Source organism: Bradysia coprophila, unplaced genomic scaffold (genome assembly GCF_014529535.1).
Source record: "Bradysia coprophila strain Holo2 unplaced genomic scaffold, BU_Bcop_v1 contig_476, whole genome shotgun sequence".
Lineage (NCBI taxonomy): Eukaryota > Metazoa > Arthropoda > Insecta > Diptera > Sciaridae > Bradysia > Bradysia coprophila.
This window is the reverse complement of record NW_023503727.1, coordinates 1705090-1727577: the sequence shown is the minus strand read 5'-3', so window position 1 is coordinate 1727577 and position 22488 is coordinate 1705090. Positions and strand designations below refer to the sequence as shown.

At 36.6% G+C, this 22488-nt stretch overlaps 1 protein-coding gene across 3 annotated transcripts; it reads right to left on the bottom strand.

The window, feature by feature from the left end:
* Positions 1-1090: 1090 nt before the first annotated feature.
* LOC119082648 (6-phosphofructo-2-kinase/fructose-2,6-bisphosphatase) lies at positions 1091-21346 on the bottom strand. 3 transcript variants are annotated; one of them, XM_037192229.1, is made up of 10 exons: positions 5029-5469; positions 3843-3878; positions 3414-3539; positions 3184-3344; positions 2991-3125; positions 2660-2917; positions 2363-2581; positions 1838-2072; positions 1636-1763; positions 1091-1567 (listed from the first exon to the last, which is right to left on the bottom strand). In XM_037192229.1, exons 1-10 carry the CDS (start codon positions 5081-5083, stop codon positions 1517-1519), a joined length of 1404 nt encoding a protein of 467 aa, XP_037048124.1. In that variant the 5' UTR covers positions 5084-5469; the 3' UTR covers positions 1091-1516. The 3 variants fall into 3 exon arrangements, with proteins under 3 accessions (XP_037048124.1, XP_037048123.1, XP_037048125.1); XM_037192228.1 differs by lacking the exons at positions 3843-3878; positions 5029-5469 and adding an exon at positions 20640-21346; XM_037192230.1 differs by lacking the exon at positions 3843-3878 and having other exon boundaries at positions 5029-5471.
* Between the last annotated feature and the right edge of the window lie 1142 nt (positions 21347-22488).

The following is a 22488-nucleotide window of genomic DNA, read 5'->3' as shown; positions in this document are numbered from 1 at the left end:
GTAATAGTAGGAAAAGTAGACAAAAATTCCAACAGGTTTAATGGAAACTAATTACAAGATTCGCCCATCGAAATTTTAACCTTGCTTGTGATCATTATTTCTTCCATCCTTCGATGAATTACATGCAAATGATGTAGGTCGACGAAGGAAGTGTATTGACTAAAAACCACATATTTGAGGAAATTATTCTATGCGAGGAAAATGTATCTCTCAGCATTTGTCCAAAATTTGAGGAACGGAAAGAAGCCTGACCCGTATTCAACCTGGTTTTATTTAAACATACAGTCTCGCAAGGTTGACATGTTGACATGTTGACATGACAAATACGACATGTTTCTGATTCGGGAGTTGAGGTTTGTAATTGAATTCACAAGAATTTCGTTTGACAAATGAAGATCTGGATTTCTGTTTTCTGAATTTTTATACTAAAATACCAAATCTAGATTTTCGTTTGTTTGACGAAATTCATATGGGATCTATTACAAACCCTTACCTCAGAAACATGTCAGATATTATTCTTCCGCGACATGCATTAGTTAACCTACATCTTTAACACTATCTTTTCGTGAAGGTTTCAAGCCCTCTATTCAGGTTTATGATCTGTACAGCTACAGGTCATGTCAATGTATACTTTTTTTAAAAAAATCTCATCTCTCTCATCTCATATAAAGCCTTAGAATTTGTTGGTGGAATGGACTTAAATGACTTACAGACTTTTTCTAATGCGTAACTTTTGTGAAAATTAGAAAAAAAATGTCCGAAATTTTTGCAGAAAATGTCCGAAATTTTTATGAATTGTCCGAAATGTCCGAATTTCGGACAAGGCAAAATTTAGTGGGACGCCTGTCTTTCACTAAGATGTAGAGTAGGGGTGGTAGGACTCCGCCTTGTGGACAGCCTTTGGTGACTGTGATGGCTATGGTTACACCATTGAGACTTGCTGATACGATTCTACTGCTAAGCATGGCGTAAATCCAGCTAGTGATTGCTTGATCGAAATTGTGATCCACACACGCGTTGGTAATTCCGAGGAATGTCATGTTACCGACAGCGACTCTTACACTTCGTTGCCAATAAAACACCCGAAACGACCATTCAGAAGTAAAATTTTTTATTTAAAAATATTCTTTCTCTCTCTCTCTCTCACTCTCACTTTCTCTTTAATATAGACGACTTGTATGTGTACACAATTCAATTGATTATAAATTCGATTCTTCTAAATTGGAAAAATTTGGAAAAAACGAAAGAAATTTTGAATGACAACGTCGAAGAAGTGTGGTGTGGTTCACCCAAAGACGAAGCAAAAATAAAAAGTTTTTTTCGTTTCAATTAGTCTCACCAAATTGAACCAAATTGTAAGTACAAAATCAAAAATTTTGAATTTCTCCCTCTCTCTCTCTCTTCGCAGTTGTCTGTATATGCGCAAATTGTAATCTTAAAATTTTTACAAAATTAGATAATTTCAATTGGACCGTTAAAATTGTGGGAAGGTTAAGTCTGAGCATACAAGTCATATTCATGCACCATTCGATGTCGATTGGTTGGGGCTAGTAACCTGACCGGGTATCTGATGGAACAATAAGAAAAAAATGTCAGAAATTTCGATCAAAATCTCTCCGTTCACACAAAACGTACCTCTGGTTTCGCACGATGCGTATCCACAGCATCAATCGGTAATTTAATATGCTCGACTTTGCAACCGTAAGCAACTGGATTCAGTTTGATTATCGTGTGAAGTGGAACTTCAAGATAAGGAAGCTCTTCTGGAAATTCGCAAAAAAGAAAAGAAAATCAATTGACGGATCACTGTCTCGTCGGTTGCTAACGCATAAATTACCTGCCGGTTTGTCTAAGAAATATGCAAGAAGGCATCTAAGCACAGCCTGATGTGAAACAACCAGTACGTTGCCTTGGCGTTCCAGTTCCATAATGACGGGCTCTAAGCGGGCGACTAAGTCTTCATAGCTTTCGCCTCTGGGGTAGCGGTAGTAGAATTTGTTCTGATCACGAGATGCGAACTCTTCGGGGAATTTCCGTTGAATGTTCTCGTACGTCATTTCTTCGCAGATACCCTGATTGGAGGAAACAAAAGTAGATTTAGTTACCACAAGCAAACCAGCACGTCATGGTGTGAGTGGCGGTAACAGATCTTCGCATTTACGAATTATAGGCTCTAGGGGAGATTAGAAAACATTTTTGAAAAATCAGGACTTTAAACGAGTCTAGAAGGAGTACGAGCACAACTTCACGTAATCTCGATTCAAGTCCACTGTGACGGCACTTCCATCATCCAGAGCACCTAGCTGAATTTTGTCATCGATTTCGATACAGACGCTGGGGAACAAGAATTCAAATTACTTACGGCATCGATTTCATTCAAAGCCTTCCATCGTTCCTGTGGAGCTGGTACATCAGCAACGGTTTGTATTGCGCGTTTTAGACGAGACGTCCAAACGCGAAGTCCATCCATTTTCTGTTGATCGATATATTTGGCCAGCGCTTTGGCATATGACTGACCCCGGGCACTAAGGTCCGCATCACCGCCAATTAGACCGCGAAGATTGTGGTCACTTTCACCGTGCTAAGGAAAAAACACAGACGGAAAAGTTGGAGTTACCAATCGGGGCTGTTCGATTAAATCTCATTCGAATCGGCTTACTCTTGTCAGGTAAATGGTTCTTGGTGTAATGTGAATGTTCATCAGATAATAGACGATGCGCGATTGTATGTGACCTTCGTGCTTGTGTACCACGACTTTTTCGCCGGTGTTGTAGATTTTCATGTACGACAAATCTTTCTCCTTCTCCTCGTCCAACAATTCGTACTTTTCCTGGTAGTGTTCGATGCGAAGTAAAAAGTCCGACAATGCCTGATCGATATCCATATTTTCGTAGTCCGGACTGCTGACTTTCACTTCCTGAAATGGTAATGCAACCGTCAATGACACAAAATCCGGAATGGGTGATGCGGAGTCGCGTCACACAACTCACCATAATATTTTGCTCGATAATGGTCGGATCATCACATATCGATTCGACGAAAAACAATTTGTAGCCCCATTTGCCCACCACAATGTCATGGATCAGTTTGCGCCGGTCCCGTGTCGAATTTGTTGCGTCAAACACCTTTGGTGAAAATGAACGTTGGATTCGCCTCTTCGTGAATGTGAGAAATGCAACTTACCGCAACTTCTCCACTAACCGATAACCATTGACATGCCTCGTCTAGAGCACGCAGAGCACACTCGGTACGAATAGCCATCGCAGCCTGATTCTCTGAGCGAAAGAATTCATGATTCTTATATGCAGTTGTTGCACTTCGTCTGTATTCACCTAGATTGTACACTGAAAAATCCAAGGAAAATTTCAATGACGACAAGTCCACGCTGTGTGCATGCAATCGAATTGATTTACCTCTGGTGTCTATGCCAACCCAATTTAAGTAGCGTGACAGTTTCTTTGCAATGTACGTTTTGCCTCTGGCCGGCAGGCCCACCATAGCAATAACATGCGGTTTGTTGACATAATTTACACGTTCACCTGCAAACGGAATGATGGAATTAAATAAATTCTTTTCAAATCTGCAACGTCAGTAAAATTCGTGTCAGTCTGTTACGCAGTTAGGAAATCTGATATGTCCTACTAAATGCGCACGACAGTTATAATACAAGAGGTAAGACGAGTGACACGTGAGTCTGGACAAAAGAATTTAATTTTTTTTTAGCAATTGATACCTTCTAGCAACGACAAACGTATCACGACATGAAAGTTAAATTTCTTACGAAATCTACTACTTCAGTGGTTCAACCATACATTTTGATAAATAAAAGGACGAGGACTCACCATTTATTACTGTAACGACGTCGTCATCGATAACACCTATACAAAGACAGTTAATCGCCGCTTTCAGTGGTAAAACTGACGGCAGAATATTGATAGCTCCAAAGTCGATTGGAAGTTCAAGAAATATGATGAGGCATATGTTACAGTACTACTTAGGGACTTTAATTGCTAGAGCTCAGTCAATTTGACGATCCAACACTCGAATTCTCAGATAGAATGCGTTTTTTCATTGAAACTCGATCCAATTCAAATGCTGACGGTACGTAAAGTAAAGTCAACGAAGCAGAAGTTACATGCGAAATGCTTTACGATTACACTCGGTAATGAGTGCCATAAAATGTTGTAGCGATAAGAAACGAGAGTAAAAACAACGGCAGACGCAGTGATACAAATTAATGAAGGACAGAACAACATGAAGGCGTTCGAAGCAAATATCATTTTGTCTGAACCCGTGGCTTTGGCGCTAGAGCTCTCAACTCATAATCGAGAGGTCCCGTGTTCAAATCCGCGGCTGAACAAGATGAACCCTTCGTGCGTTTTTTTGGACTATGGACTCAGTGTGGAAATAATGATCAAAAAGCAGTCGATTTACTAGCAAAACAATGCTCAGACGGCTCAGACCTACGGATTCGAACCTTACATAATACGACTAAATTCAAATGTCACACACGAGACGAGTAGCTTAAGTATCACGCTGAACAGGAAAATTCCATTTACCAGTTTACCGTTGTTCATTTACGTATTGTTTAATCGATATGTTCGATGAAATCGGTAAAGGGAGCTGTACGCGTACTTTATCGTAGAAACAAGTGTTTTCACGATAGAATTTGTCGAATGAGGAAATATTACGGTGAGTGACGAGAGCACGTATCAATTGAATGGGTTAGAAAATAATCTCATTGATTGATGACGTTTTAGTTGGTCGATTAACCTTGAAGGTCACATCAAAATCAATTAGCGGCTTATGGAGATATCTATATCGAGAAAGTTGTGTGTGTGATGATGATGAATTGAATGTTCTAATTAGAATTGGAAAAATGCAAATCCGATGTGCCGTTGTAAAAGGTTAAAGGTGAGTGTGTGTATAGCGGTTCTCTAACTTTTTATTTAGAAACGACTAATCATCCGTTCACGACACTAGGTCATGATCGCACAACTCGTAAATATAATCAAACTTAACCATTACCGTCGCCAAAGGTTTCCTTCGACAAAAATTTCCATCCCAATGATTTAAGATCCATGTTGTCGACGTACAGTAACAACTGTTATTATCACAGACACTGTGCAAAAATAGATTTCCAACCGAGAAAAAAAAACTATAAATTCGCCAAATCGTTGTTGCACAGACAATATGTGGAATTTCGATAAATGTTCGGAATTTAAAACAAAAATTTCACGCGCAGAGGTTATGTTTCCCGGCACACAAAACTTTCAATTGATAATTGGAAACAAAGTGGCTGTTATCAGTGGAATTTTCAATTCACACTTGGTTGAACCGAACTCCGTTTGATATGCACTGTCCCTTAACAACTTCCAGAACAAACTGATCGAGTTGTGTCAATTTACTCAAATTGTTTTGTCTGACACAAAAAAACCAATCTACAAAACTATATACTTCGCGACAGGCATCTTATGAAATTATCATCTGAAACATTTCGTTTTTCCGTACACGAATAACCAGAGATGATAAAAATGTTGGTCGCTTGACATTATAAGCGAAAGCGGAGAGTAACACTCCGAACAGACGAGAGTCCCTCTCTCTCTTTTCTTTATCATAATCAATGTCGTATGCTTGTATAGGTAATGTACACAGCAAAGCAATATTCGTTCATTTACAAAGAGGGAAATGTATAGGTCACTAGGCAGAGAAGCAGTCACCGTAATTTCTATGCATGGCGGAAGAATGTTTTTGTTTTGAACATAATAAAAATGTGTGCGTCTACTCTCCCGCCAGTGAGTGGCACGATTTTTTATGCGGGAAGTGTTCAAAATTTAGATTTTTATTTTTTGTTTGTTGAGGACCGAATCGAATAAAGTTGAGTGAATTTGTGACTCTTCGTGATTAGTTACACGCATTTCCTCGAGTAAGAACCACAAAACTTGAGTCGAGTCATAGTAGGACTGACCAAATCTAATGTTGATTGAGCTTTTGTCGTGATAAAAAAAATGATGATGCAATTTTAGGATTTAGGAATTCAAGTGATAAGTCCTTGTCCTTGTGTCCTTGATGAAATGAGCTAGTGGTTTTTACCATCCACATTATATATAAAAATGTGTAAACTGTTAACAGTCACACTCACTCACTCACACACACACCTATTCAGTATTTTCTTCGTGGAAAAGTTCAGGCCACCCGTTTATCACGTTCATACCACACTCATACCTCCGACTTTTTTGTCTTCATTCCATAATCTTGACGTGATATCAATGCTACAAAAGTATTTATAAATAATTTTTTATTTTAATCTAAGACGACCTTTCTTCTATTTATAATCTACCATGGTAGAGTCGACATTTGTAGTACATTTTTTGCGTATATGTTTCACATTTTGCTCAGTTATCTTCAATTAATGCTTTCATTGATCTTTGATCCTCCAAAAATTTATTTCTTTTTGTTTAAGCAAATATGATAGGTTGGGGTTAATTGTGCACATGACATCATTGGATTGACTTTTTGGTTATTAAGTCTGAAACCATGAAAGAGAAATGTGGAAAAAATAATAATTTTTTGTTTAAAAAATAGGAAAAAGAAAGAAAAATCGATAAATCGCTATAATAGGAAATCGGTTTTAACCCCGTTCAAGGTACTGCTGGCTAATTGGTTTAACGTGACGTTTCTAACACTAAGTTTTTTATTCGGTGAAAGGGTAAAGCGAATTTGAAGGTTTCACGAACGTATCATCTATGGAAGTGTAACGCGGAAGTAGCAAATTCCGCAATTCCGGTCCATAATCATCACCTTTCCATGCATCCATTTAATGTCGTTTTGAAGGTATTTATTTCTGGACACAGTGCGATATCACGCTAAAGAACCTATTACCTTCAACGAAGGCTAAATTTTTATAAATAAAAATCTTGCATTGACCAGAAATCGAACCCCCGACACCAAAAGGTGTTTGAACACAAAGCAGCGACTATAGCTGCTTCGCCTCGGGTCGACAATCGACATCTAGTGCGAAAAAATACCTTCATACCTACCTTGGTAGATAAATAACTATTTTCTCACCTCAGCTGCAACTTCAGATTCACAACTTTTTTTTCCTAGGTTAACAAATAACTAATTTTAAGTAGGTGGGCACTCGACTGTATAATGATTTTTTGCATGGAACTTTGCACCTGTCGCTATTAATTCGACGACTCAAGTTTTTTTTTGATTCACATTCAAATTAAAAAAATCTGAAATACAATTGCTAAAAGTTTCTTGTGTGCAGAATAAGCACCAGCTGAATATCACCAGCTGGTGAACAAACAAAAACACTTTGTATTGTAAACAATTCAAAGACAACCTACACACAGTGCATTTCTACGTTCACGTCATCTATGCGCGCACATAACACGAATGAATGAAATAAACACATTGTGAAGAATGTGTTGATTTTGTTTATCATACAACAAGTGTGTGTTAGTAGATCAGCTGGTGTTCATTCTGCACATAGGAAACTTTTAACAATTGTTAGCGACATGATCATGGGATAGTATTAAGGGTCAACATCCCAATTGAATGACTGCCAATACCTTTACAGTGCGTCTACTGCTATAGAGTCGCCTCAATACTATCGAATTAAGTTCCAAACAAAACATTTTTATATTTTATTTCGATTCCGAACGTTATTTGAAGTATTTCTGCATTATATCATGCATCGAAATTTTGCATAAATAATTTTTAATTCAGTAAAGTATCGTGAAAAATTAAGAAAATAAGCGAAGTCAGAAACCTTCTTCAACATGCGTGCATAGCGCGCCATCTTTTTATTCAGTCGAAATTGCGAAAATTTACATGTGAAAGAATCGGGATATTTAGCAAAGATATAAACAAAATGTCCTTCTTCATTTGGCAAATGACCCTTCTCCATCGGGTTGTACATGTTATGAACACAAAATCAGCTTTATAAAAAAACTAAAAACATTTTTGTTATACTCTAGAATGATTTTTTGCTCATAATAACGCTCTAAATCGAAATAAAATCGTTGTATAGAACTCAATTGATTCCAATCAATCTGTAATCTTATAAAAAGAGGATTTTGCAACATTACCGGTTATTAACAGGACATGGGAGAGTTATTCATTTTGTCCCTATTCTAGAATATGTGGTTCCATGGTACGACGAAAGACAAGACATAATCTTAAGATACAAAGATTGCCCGATTTCAAACATTCCCCTTTTGATTAGCAAGACGTTGGACTACAGTTTCGATCTGAGAAAAAAATCGAATAAGTCTTTCGACGTTTTGTATTAACACGCAGTTCAAAAATACCACTTCTCATCAGGTCATGGCGACAGTGACACTTGATACCGTGCCTCGAGACTACTATACCAATTTGCTCACGAACAAGTCTAGCGAATTATAGTTTAAATGAAAGTTAAACTCTTCACCTCTTCACAGTGTCCACTTTCCTACTTTGCCCTACTTTTTTCGAAATTTGTCCTACTTGTCCTGTCCTACGTAGGGAGGGCACTTCAAGGACTTTAATTAAGTATAACAATCAAGCGGATTTTGAGCTCTAAAAGTAAATTAAAATAATTTTCGACCTAACTTCATATGATTGTTGGCTTAGATTATCAGAAATGGAAGATATTCTTGGACATTTTAAATATCCAGTTATTTCGCGACTGGCAAAAGCGTGTTTTTGTTTGAGCCACGCAAATGCTGTATTCAGCACAAACCTTCTGCAAAATAAAGAGTCGATACGAGGAACAACAGCCAGTCAAGCATGCTATTGATGCATATATAAGGGTGTTATAAATATTCCCATAACTGATCGTCTGCTGTCACTTTGTCGCAAACTATCAGGTTTATTTAGTTAGATCTTCAAAAATTCTAAGCTGAAAAGAGCTGATCGTGAACATAAGGACAAAAAAGCGAAGGAAGACAATATAAGGGAAATCGATGGATCGATTGGTCAGGAATTGGCAACGTTAAATGTGGCGGAAAAATTGTTGATCGACAGTAACAAATGTTTGAGCAAAGCTGTAAATTCACAGCAGAGTAAAATAAACCAGGCAGGAGCGGTTCATTTTTAAAACGTCAAATAAGCAATCAAATTAGGGATCTAATACACTGTATAAAAATGAACTAAAATGAACACTCACATAAAAATAAGACAACTAGATTATTCAGGTCCCTAGTCAAATCAAGTGCTCCTGCCTGGCTTACTTTACTCTGCCCTGTGTAAATTCGAACGGAACCGTGGAAATAAGTGAATGGGTTGTGATTTTCGCCATTTTAAGAAGAAGAAGAATGACGTTTCAGGTCTATGACGCTCAGTAAATACACAATTTGTGAAACTATCAGGCATGTAGTATTGTAGTATACGTTGAATAAATTGGTTTATTGAGTCTATATCTCAATTTCAATAGATCATTGAAGTGAAAAATCAAAAAGAAAATGTTGAAACTGGCGCTGGCGATCAGTTTCGACGGACAAACCATGAACTTTCATCACAACCCATTGATTAAGGCACATGCAGTTCTAACAGCTGCAATTCAGCGAACGAAAACGAAAATCGAAGAATTGAAAAAACAGAAAATAGAACAATTGTTATTTATGCAATCGAGGTGCAAAGTACTTTATTAAAGGGCCTATCTAGTTGATATTTTAGAAGGTCTCAGTTTCAACAAGCCGTTTGTCATAATACACATCGTGAGCATAATAAAGTACTTTGCATTGAATGAAATACAACATTTTATGCCACAGAGGCATCTAAAGTTTGTAGTGGCATAAATAACTACTTTGAACCATAGTTGGAATGTCTGTTATTTTCTTTAATAAATCTCAAAAAAATGTCCTACATGTCCTACGGTAGGACACGAAAATCTTAGTGGGACCACTGCATACGTATGTGGATAAATAATTGCATTCGAACAGAATAGTGTGTACTACTGACCACTACTTCAGCCAACGAGGCTATTTTTTCTAAGCTTTCTTTCCAGCTGTTTGTCATTATCTGAACCTATTTTGATCTTTGACTTCAAGACTGCCCAAATTACTTTGCTCTCTATTTATTCCTGATAACACCACCGAAAAATGAGGCGTCATGAAAACTCATATCTGTCTTCCGTTGCAGCGCGGTGTAGGTATACTCATCAATATTAATAAAAATCGCCGACTTGACACATTACATCGGATATTGGATAGGTACTCACATCGAATGTTTTTTTTTATTGCTCACATATGAATTATTAACGACTCAGCTATTTAATAATAATCGAGATTATTATATTGTAATAACAGAGCACTTACGCATTTTAATGAAATGAAGTTGATAAGAGAAATATGTAAATAAATTTTATAGAACAACGTCGTCGGTTGAAGCATGATTGATGATAATAGAGTAAAATAATAATCAAACATCAAATTCAACATATTAATAGTGATAGAACAAAAGTTATTTTAATTATCTTTGATTGCATCGATGCCGTTCTTCAGTTTTAGAACAATGTTATTGTTACGTTTTACGTATTAGTCAAACGCGAAACGAGGATGTAAATTATAGAGCTAGGAGTCATGAATTCATGTAACCGCAGAGTGTGCGGATCAATTTGTATACGTTCGTAATATATACACAGAGTAGTGCTTATCGGACAGTTTTGAAGTTCCAAATGTATAGGAAACGTCAGTTTTTTTGACGTTGAATGCAGAGACAGTCAAAATCCGTTGAGTCCAAATTTTATTATTTATTAGATGACAGCCCACCATTTAAGCATTTAGATGTAGTGTTACCGTATATAACTGGCAGAACTGTACTGCTTCTAGCATAGATTGATATGACATGACGGGGAACCGTTTCGAATGGGAAATTGATTGAAACAAAGAAGTTGTGATAGCTGTCAAAACACTTACCCAAAAGAATTTCTTTGGCATTTGACACTTTTCGCAATAGAGTGTTATGATGAAAGAGAAGAAGATATTTTGACAAGTACCCCAAGGCAAGTTAATATAAACTGGTCTTCTGTCCTCTTGCTCTCAACGAACCACGTTGAAAGAGAAGCAAATACTTTGACAAGTACCCCAAGGCAAATTATAATAACTAGTCATCGGTGTTCTCGCTCTGATCATAACAGTCTATTTTAACTTGGGGGAAGTGTCAAATAAAGGAGAAATTCTATTGTGTAAGTGTTTTGACAGCTCCCGCAATTTCTTACTTTTCTTCAGAACATTGTCATGTAAACCTTACTAGACAAACGTCAAATTTGAAGCCTTTAGTGATAAGATTAACTGCTTCAGACTGTTCGTATTGTATGGTTTTACTTATACAACGGAAACAAGTCATCCATCTTTACACACTATATGTATAGCCTACTGTCATCAGCCTCAGAATATTTACTATGGTAATGCTTGTAGTAGTGCTACGGACCGTAGCCTACGGTTATCGTTTTTGCATTTAGCGTCGAAAAATATGAGGTTCCCTAATATGTCGAGAAGAAACTCATTATTATTGCATGACGTGAATGTTTGTGATTGCTCGGAACGAATTGTTATGACAAAAAACAGATTTAATGTTTTCGTATTTTTAAACGACAACGTTAATGATAGCAAAATCTGAAAATTATTTTATTTACTCATACCACGGAGTGCGTTTTAAATTTTGAAGAAATAATCACGCGGTCGTTTAGCTGTCGCAACCACACTGGACCACTGGATCCACTTAAACAAAATATTTTCTTGTTCATTCGTTTTGATTTGATGGGCATTTAAAGCTCGAAGCAGAATGTTATCGAACAAAAGAAACAATGGCGGTGCGAGTTCGGGCTCAGTTCTGTCTTAATGGTTTGATTCACAATAAGTCTCCATACCGTAAGTCAGGTCCTCGTTCTTTATACTACGTCTACGATATTACTTTTGAGAGAATTACTTTCAGCAGGGCCACATATTTACCGAATTAACTTAAATTTACCAAAATTAACCGAAATTTACCGAATTTATCGAAACATAAATTTTGGTAAATTCGGTAAACAGATTAACCAGTAGGTATGGAAACCTGGTAAAAAGATTGTATGTTTCTGAGTAAGGGTACTCTGTCGGAAGATACAAGCATTTTACACGGCAAAAACTGATTGCCTTACTCTACACATGTAAGTTATGAATCCGGGAATCAGGATCATGAGTGATTCCCGTTTAAGGTTAAATGCGAAATACTTTGGTGCGAGCGAGACAAATAAATCGGTCGCTACTGTTGAAAGTAGCAAAAACGCAAAAAAAAAGTCCTGGGACCCAGAGATATCATTCAAAGAATTTACAAAAAAACGAGCCATCAGAACAGTCGGAGCGTTTGCTGCGACTGAGCCCCGTACAAACCCGTATATCTATTGCGTACGTGACCCTAGTGCGTCTGTCACCCTACTTTGACCGTAAGCCTATTGCGCCGGTTAATGTAGTTAAAGTAAAATTATTATGTAATTTGTACATCTTAGAAATTGCGCATAGCGCAATTACGAAGCCCCGTACGACGTTCCTTTCAAATAAAACAAAAATTTCAAATCGCCCTAAAATTTTATTTTTTTGAAGGGCCTAGTATCGGCCTCAGTCCGAGGACCCAAATTTAAAATTTTTTCAACTACATTCTATTCGGCCTTTGATTACCTTCCAAATGAAACAAAAATTACGAAAAACGGATGAAATTTGCTCGAGTTATATGTAAAATACACATAGGGCCCTAGTAGCGGCCTTAGTCCAAGGACCCAAATTTAATTTTTTTTTCAACTACATTCTATTCGGCCTTTGATTACCTCCCAAATGAAACAAAAATTACGAAAAACGGATAAAATTTGCTCGAGTTATATGTAAAATACACATAGGGCCCTAGTAGCGGCCTTAGGCCAAGGACCCAAATTTAATTTTTTTTTCAACTACATTCTATTCGGCATTCGATTACCTTCCAAATCAAACAAAAATTACGAAAAACGAATGAAATTTACTCGAGTTCAATGTAAAATACACATAGGGCCCTAGTAGCATTTCACTTCTAAGGCCCTAACTTACGGTCCACTCACCCGATTTTAAAAAACTTTTTTTTCCTTGATTGGTATTGACAATACCTATCATTTGCCGTGTCATTTACATTTCCATCGTATATTTTGCCATAAATATCACCAAAAGACCTTAAATCACTTAGGTGGCCCTAACTCACGAAGGGCCGACCCGAATATGCCCATCTTCGAACTTCGTTTGTAGAGGACTATGCGAGGGACGATTTCGGTTTTTCTGTTTTACATGGTCGTGTAGGGTGTCATTTGACAGGTAATTTAATGTGCTTTTGGGCCAAATAGGGTCTTATGTGGTTTGGATGCATCTACGATGAAATAGAAGTTGAAAGGTTTAAGTGTACATATTTCACCGCATATGCATCCAAACCCGATAAGTCCCATTTGGCCCAAAAGCACATTAAATTACCTTTCAAATGATACCCCACACGACCATGTACGTTTTATGTACCTCGAGAAATTTCAGTAAGAACAGTGTAAGTCCTTCGGTTAAACACTTGAACTGCACACATTTCAGTGTCGATGAATTTTAAACCCAATAAGTCCCTATTCGGCTCAATAGTACGTGTGATTACCGTTCTAATGACACCCCATACGACCCTGAACGGCTCGTGTAACTGGAGAAATTTTTGTAAGAAAAGTGCAAGTTTTCAGTTTTTGATCACCTTTCACCAGCCAGACAAACTTCAAAGAATTTTTTTGAAAGTGGTTTTGGCTTCTAGGGTCGAATACATTTCTAGGCACATATCAAAAAGTCCACTGGAAAATGCGTCCGATTTCGGTAGGTTGTTTTTCAAAAGGATCCCTCAAAGAAGCCAACGTATCTGAGGCTGAATCTATATCGTGGTGTGTTGAGGTGATTAAACAAATGATTGATTTTTCTGCTTCGTGTAAATATCAGTCTGAAAAATATTCCCAAATATTTTCCATACTCAAAGACAATCCAATCTTAGTCGTCGCATCTAAAATCGAATTGACAACAAATACATCGAACATTTTTGTTTCCCAAATGTGTGCTAAGTTTATAAATAATAGAAGTTCAATAACTCATTGAAACAATAAGCAACGAACTGACGAATTGCTCCATTTTAGTGTCAATAACAAAACAAATGTCTGTCGTGGCCTAACATTTCACTTACTTACTTAGTGTGTAATTTTCTGTTGTTCATATATTGTTGGGTATATCGATTTTAAAGCTAATCGTTTTATTTAATTCTACAATTGAAAGTGCGTAGTTTTGTCGATCATACTTTCATAGAGAGAAAAAATGTGACAAAAATCTTGTTCATCGTTGAAAATACATTTTTATAAATAGAAATTGCTGTCAATACTTGTCCTAGAGAATGTTTTCTTTTAACAAACACTTTTCGACAAGTAGATGAACTATGACAATAACAAAATACGGATAAACTTTCCGATCAGTTTTTATTTTCACACATTTTTTTTCTTCATTCGATTGAAGCGAACTGAAGACGTTATAAGTAACCTTGAAAGTAATGTCGATTACATACGAGAGAGAGAAAAAAAAAATTTCATAAAAATTATCAAATGTGTGGCATTGGAGCTTGAATTGATAAGGAGATAATTTTTAGGGTGAACCGCCTGCAGAAATTAATTAATTAAAAATTGAGGTAGGACATATAAGAGGACTTTCAAATTTTAAAGGTTTATTCGGTCAAATGAGGCAAATTGATAAATGATTTAAGAGTGATATCGCCAAATCTTCAGGTGATTTTTTTAACTTTGGGACCAAGCGGTCTCCGATTTTAATGAGTGATAGCTCGTTGGATTCGTCTTTCAATTCTAGGAAACACGTGTCTTTCACTTTTTCTAAAATAAATTTGTCTTCTGTGAAAAGCGTTCAAAAGTGAAGACATGTCAGAGGGTACCGAAAACAGTTTTTCGACAATAACTCAAGAAAAAATCAATTTAAATTGTTGTAACGTTGTACGAATGTCGGCCTTGGAAAGACCTACAGGTAGAGTATACGCACCGCTTGGTGCGAGTAGATCCACGAGAGTTACGACTAAAAATGTAGTGAATGTTCGGAGAGTCCGCCTTCTATGCAGCTTCGATGTTCCACGAAACTGAGTATGGGGTGTTGTAGCTGGCCTCACCCACTATCGTTCCACATATAAATGAACCCAGTACTTTTGTGATGCAAGCCCACAGACGTGTTGGAAAAAAGTTGGTGCGCCAAAATGCAGATTTTTTCCTTCTTTCCGGTGGCACTACAGCTGGAACAGCATCTGGATCGGTACTATGGCAGTCATTTTTTATCGTCAACTATTCTTTTACGTTATCAATACAAAAACGCGTCGCTATGCCACGAATATATCAGATCCAGTGTTAGTAATATCAAGAGAAAAATCATTAAAGTTTTCTCGCAGAATTTTAGTCAAATGAAGTGTTAGCGTATAGCAAATGACCTCAGGACTCCGGAACAGTAATTAGTTTTTCAATCGGACCAATATTTGCTACGTGATAGGAGTTTCGAAAACCGTTCGCTCCCACTTGATCATATCATGTCTTCACTTTTGAACGCTTTTCACAGAAAACAATTTTTTTTTAGAAAAAGTGAAAGACACGTGTTTCCTAGAATTGAAAGACGAATCCAACGAGCTATCACTCATTAAAATCGGAGACCGCTTGTTCCCCAATCACCTGAAGATTTGGCGATATCACTCTTAAGGGAAACCAAAACGAACCAATCACATGATTTTACGAGAGCGGAGCAAGACACGAAGCTGTGACGTCGCGAATCATTTTTAAGAGCTGAAATACTCTTAATACCTAAATTGTAGACTTAAACTTTGTTGAATTGTAGAGTCTTCCTGATTCGAACTACTGACCAAAAATCTACCAGCAAAACTATAATTTCGAAAGAAAAAACTTTTAATAAATGGCATCCCTAAATTAATTTCGTTTTAATAATTTGGCGCGACCGTGTGACACATATTATACGTACTTAGTAAAGTCTAATTGCAGTAGATGACCACGTGCGTGTTTATATCATTTTTCTTCTATATTTTGCGCAATCAGGTACGGGATTTAAACGTTTTGATAAGTACTGTGGCTGGAGGTATAAATAATTATTTATACGTCCAGCCATAGTACATTATAATGTAAAGAAGTAAAATGGAAATTGTTGAAAATACCAGAACATTATTGATCCAAGGCAAAGCAAAGGCGGAAATTTTTTCTAAGAAAGGCATTTTACGTATCAACCCAAATTAAAAATAAAATTTCTCTGTTGTTGTTGGGCTAAATTGAGTTGTTAAATATAAAAACGGGACGTGGCGTATTAGCGAATCGTAAGAAAAATGAAATTTTATTCTTTTAGCTTCGTTTAGTGTTTAGTGTAATTACTAATGACCTTAGCCAAATCAACGAAATTTCATTTTTCTTATAATTCGTTAATTGGCCATGCTCAGTTTCTGCATTAAACTATTCAATTATCTTCAACTCGAGTTGTGAGCAAAGCAAGAAAGCGGACAATTTATTTTTAGTAATTTAGCAATTACATGGTGTTGTGATGTGGGGAACGGTTAGCAATATAGGAAGTACAGAAGCTAGAAAAATAACACCAAAAATTTTTGTTTATGAATCAAGGATCCCCGAAAACATTTTCAAAGATAAGAAAGCCGTGGGACAACAGAAATACTCTCAAAATTGCGGTTCCAACATCACTAATTGCCAAATTAGATGGATTTGCCCTACAACTACCTAGCGCCAAATATCGATAAATTCTGTAATTGGAAGTAAATGATATCAAAAATGACTTTATCTGTTGTTGAAGTCCAGTCTTTCAAAACAAAGTTTGTTGTTGTATCTTGCCAATTACATTTGACAAGTTTTGGATAATCCATTGACCTCGGAGACGATAAAGTCTACGGAATTTCTAACTTTCGACACCTACTACTCTGCACGTTAAATGGTTTTCTTTGAATAGAACAAAATGTAATTTTTAAGCGATCGCTGAACACAATTTAACAAGACAAGACAGCGTGTTTTTAATTGACGAGCAGCGACAACGTTATATCAAATTTAAATTAAAAAATTTGTTCGTTCGTGTTGTGCGATTTCCCTGAAATATTGTCGCTTAATTAAATTAATTAATTTTTTTCAATTGACTTGATTGAATGACATGCACATTCATCTCTATAAAAATAGCGTTTAAGAAATCGTTACAACAATACACATCGACGAGAAGCCACACAAAATATAGATCTTGTTTTTGTCTCGAAATGTACTGTTGATGTGATGTTATGAATGAAGAAAGCAATTACCAATTTGTCGCATCCATTGAGCTCGTATTTACCCACGCAGGCATTAATAATGTGATACAACAGAATTGTAACACAAAAACGAATTTAAATTGTTTGAGGACGCGCATGTGTTATAATACGGTATGGGATGAAATGACACCATAACGAAAGTCCGCTTCAAATTTAATTTTGTTTTTTGAATTTTTGAATGAATGAACGATCGCACATGTTTCAACGCAAATAATTTAGATTTGGATTAAAATATCATGTGAATGGTGCAGATAAAACGCCGCGCTCATCACGTCGAACATTTATGAAGCTTAGGAGTTGACCTACAATTTTAACGTTATAGGACTGGAGTAGCGATCGCTCCAATGTTTTAGTTGCCGAAGACTTTGTAAAAGAGAGAGAACCGAGAACTATTTCAAGCTTCATAGTTTGCTTAGTGCAGGGATTGTTCCCATACTTTTCTTAATTTCTTAAAAAAATATTTTTGAAATTTTTTAGAAAAATACAGAAAACGTGGAAAAATTCTAGAAAATATGAGAAAATGTTTCCCAAAAATAGCCCCTTGTTGGGTGGCTCCAACGATGTACACACTGAATGACTCGTATGACGTAATCCAAATACGATAAATTTGTGTTCTTATGTCTAGCCTACATTTAGGCGCACCTTTGTTTCCCTAAAGAGTATTTGCATACTTTTAGGCGTGGTGCAGATTACATTTGTTATTGGCCGCAAAAGCTTTTAGTGAGGTGTCTAAACAAATCAAACGCCTGTCCATTGAGACTCAGAAATTTAGTTTATTCCGTGCGATAAAGTCAAAGCCCCGAAAATTTGCAAACGTGTTACTTCTCATTCCCTGGTTAATGTTGTCGACAACACGTATCGGTTTCTGAGCATTGACTTTGGAAGCATAGGCAAATGACATCCGTCTTATTAATTTCACCTTTGCGATGGTGCACGACAAAATTGTGAACTGAAGACTAAAGACAACGCAACCTTTTTTTGAATACCAGCTTCAGTCACCACCACGGAAGTCAATTTTCTGCATATTCTGACAAAGTCATTAAGGGGCTGTTCACAAATGACGTTACGTCATTAGGAAGAGGGGTGTTAAAGAATACATGAGGTTGTTACAAATTTGGTAGATCGCTGACGAAAAAACCATAAAATGACTTGACGTCATTTGTGAACGCCCTCTGACTATCTATTCACTAAGCTCGTCTTCAGCACGTTCGACAAAAATCTTCTTGGATCACTCATCGACATTGTGTCAGTAATTTTATGGATGTCTTTTTGGCGCGAAATGAAAACAACAATCGAATAACTAGGCAGCAATTACCGTTTCGCTTAAACGAGACAATATTTTCGGAGATATTTTTAGATTGTTAGAGATGTGTTTATAGTGTCGTTTTTATCTACAAATGTTATGTGATGTCTCTGATATGTTTTCATGTATATAAAACAGCGGCAAAAATCTAATTTTAAATTTTTTTGTGTGTGCGAAATTCCGACACGATGAATAATAAATAAATAAAATTTTCGAGTTCGTGCACAAAAATGATCATTTCCTATGTATCCTAATCTCAACAGCGTGGAAAATTTTCAGATTTTTATGCTGCGTTACACCGAGAAATGCTCAACTTTTGCATTTAATTCGGAAATGAAGCAGTTTTCTAGTTGTACCTATGTATGTGTGTGTGGAAATCGCGTCCGCCCAGGGCCAGAAAGTTCGACGACATTGATTTTTTTTAATATAAAACGCTGACGAGTTTGCCGTATTAAATTTACGTAGAAAAATGTTTCGTTTGTTTACATTGTTGAACTCAATTTGAAAAACAACAATCAAGAAGAAAGTTAATTATTCAACCAGGTGCAAAATGTGATATAGTTTGCAAAGAGGAAGTGCAAAATATTTACGTTGATGGCGTTACTTATGAAGCTTAACTGTGGCAGTACAATGGAAAATAGCGAGGGAAAATTTTGAATCGGAAATGCAACAAATCAAAGTTTACGAATTTGTGAAGCTCACAAACCCAACAGTACGCCTATTGTTTTGCTACATCGTTCACCATCTGATCACATTTGCTTCCGACTCTGAACGCCTCTGTTTCCGAGACAGGAGCACGTATCTTACTCTCTTACAACGGTACAACACCTAACGCAACGCCTGTGTTATAACCTCCTGATCTATCGAACTATCTCGCGATTGCATTAAATGCCAATTAAATCAACAAAAACAACAACAGAAAAGCCATTCAAACAGATCATTAAACCAAATGTGACTCAGACGAGAACGCAGACACAATTTCAGATAATCTGCGTCAGACAAAATGATTGCTTCTACCATGCAATGTAAACAATTTTTCGGATGACGAAGCTAAACCAGTTAGGAAAACAATGTTCCATTATCAGTGCTTTTTGCTCTTGGTTCCCACCCACTTATTTTGTCAGCACCAGAAGTACTGATGAGGCAGATTTTATATGAGAAAATAATAATTCGCCTCAACAATGGTTTGTGAATCATTACTGTCCTAGTTTCGCTGATTGTGATACCAGCGAAAACATTTCGCTCAAACTTCACCAACTTTCCCATATTTTCCTAAAAACAAGTTTCAGGAAAATTTAGGAGAATTTCGGAAAAATGTTTTCCGAAAAATAGTACCTGGCTACAAGTGGAGACAATACCACGCACTAACCGTCTCAATAATCACAGATTCTTTCTCTCGACGTTACACCTGTAAACAGGTTGTAAATTAACATCGATTACACCGTCGTCGCATCAACTCAGACTCAATTTCATCCGAATGATGAAACACTAAACAACAAGTGGAAATAATTGCACGATGCAATGCACAAAAATCCACCAGACAAATTAAATTTCTTGGTGATGCTTTGAAAAACGCATGTGCATCAAACCGTGCACCTCATACATTATGTACTGCATGCAAACACAATGCAACAGAAAGAAAATTCAAGTTCAAATTTATGTATAAAACGAGAAAAAGTCAACATTACACGACTTAAATGGAATGTGTTGGATCGATAAAAGTAAATATTGTAATGGGAAAGGAGTATTTTCTTTTTGTCTGTGCAAGGGTGGATATTCGGTAGCATCAGTAAAACCGTTGTACCTATCATTTGCATGTATGAGTGGAAGATATATTGTTATGGAAAATTAAATGCTGATGTTATTCATCTGTTTAGGAATTTTAGGAATATACTTCCGACATTCATTTGGGAAAACTCCCGTTATTTAGGAATATACAACTCGATACGTAACACATTGAGTGTCGGATTGAAACTGAAAATATCCCACTCACCTCGTATCGGAAAAGGTTTCGTCTGAACTGTCTCGGTGATAGCTGGACCCATTAAACGTTGCGTAGCCGTTGGTGACATTGAATTCGGATATAAATTATTTTCAGTAAAAATGTGGTTGATTTGTTCTACAGATGCGGTCGTACTGCGCATCCGTATCGGCTCCGATGTATTTCTATTTGTACACAGTACATCCATCGAGACGACGACGAATTTATTAGAATATTACGAAATTGAAGAAAGAAAAAAACAAATTCAAACAAAACAACAAAAGTTATGTTAATTGTGGCTGATGTGCGAGAGTTAGAGATTCAATCTTCTAACGTACACGACGACATATGTAACACCGTTACCACTAAAACCACGTATTGTCTACAACTGATTTCAATAAAATCACTTTTCGAAATAGTGCTTCAAAAGCTCGCGGTATTATTACAAATAATGCTCTAATCACAATCACAAGAAACAATTTTTCTATCGTTATCTGCACGAGTGTAAGAAAAAAAAAGTTTTTAAAAAAAATTGTTTTTATCTACTGTGATGAACGTACAGAATGCTTTTCTCGTGTCTCGTTCAGTTCATTTAGACTCGCTGAAGACTGAACGAATACTGAACACATCATAAAAAAATGTTCACATTAAAACTTCGTAATATACACACATTCGCTTCACATGCGTACTATGATCCAAGAGTCTGTAATCGTTTGTGTGACGATTTTATATTTTTGACATAAAGGTAACACATATATCTGTACAGACGTGAGTCTACTACTACATAAGCAGCAAATATATTCTATTCGATTTTTATACATCATCGTCGTCATGCCATATGTCATACAAACATAGCTCTGAAAATAAACGGTCAGCTGATAGCGGTGCATCTGATGGAAGAAGTCTTTACTGAGAGTGTTGATTTGTTAAATAAACTCTCGCTCTCTAAATAAATTTTTATCGGATTTATTTCGATGGAAAGTTTTTTTTTTGATAATAATTTTACAAAATTTTTAGTTTGTACTTTTCCGTTATTTTAAAAACTACTAGACTGTTACAGGTTACAGCATACTGTCTCAACAATGTAAGATCGCATAAGATATCAAGAAAATTGAATCTATGACATATGTGGTCCCCCGATGAGAAACCACTTTGTAGGTAACATCGGACAATGACCATTGGTTTTATTCATAGAGTTACACTCGAGAGGTGCCAAGGTGGCGCTGTCATTATTTGAACATGTCTGGTTTCCCATATATTTTTGTGGTTTCCTTTGATCGACAGCGCCACCGCCACCTCTCTCTCGAGTGTAACTTTATGATTTTATTCGAAACTATTAGTGCACTTTACATCAATGTTCGTGAGAAAGCAAATTTTCACGCAGTTACGTAACATATACTATAAGTGGCGCATTCAACGACTTAGAAGAGAACTTTTTGGACAGTAAAATGTTTATATGGAAAAAATCCACTGAACCGTTCCAACTTTGCTGCCAGCTGCCCTAACCTTTCGTGTACTTATCGAATCTGCTTCATCTTTGGATCTGAGCCTTTTTATTCGGTTGTCCAAAAATCTTCTACTTCAATAGTACCAACATATCATTTCTCTACTTGTAAGTCTTACAATTTAAGATCGATTGTCGTCGCTACCGATAAACAGAGCACACGGCATTAATTGCTCGAGTTTCCACTTGTCATTAGATTTGGAACAAGCAATCTCCAATATTATACTTCAAAGTGATTGGTCAATCGTTGTTGAAATATAATAACAAATATCTTCAGTCACCCTCTTGATTCATTCTATAAATATTTCCTTTCAATTCAACGAGCCACTAATTAAATCGTTCAAAAGCAGATTAAAT

Coding starts and splice junctions, on each gene's coding strand:
- LOC119082648 (XM_037192228.1), bottom strand. CDS start 20,835: ATGGATGTACTGTGTACAAATAGAAATACATCGGAGCCGATACGGATG. Junction 3,540..20,639: donor GAAACCTTTTCCGATACGAG/GTGAGTGGGATA, acceptor TTCCGTTTGCAG/GTGAACGTGTAAATTATGTC. Junction 1,568..1,635: donor CGCATCGTGCGAAACCAGAG/GTACGTTTTGTG, acceptor TTGTTCCATCAG/ATACCCGGTCAGGTTACTAG.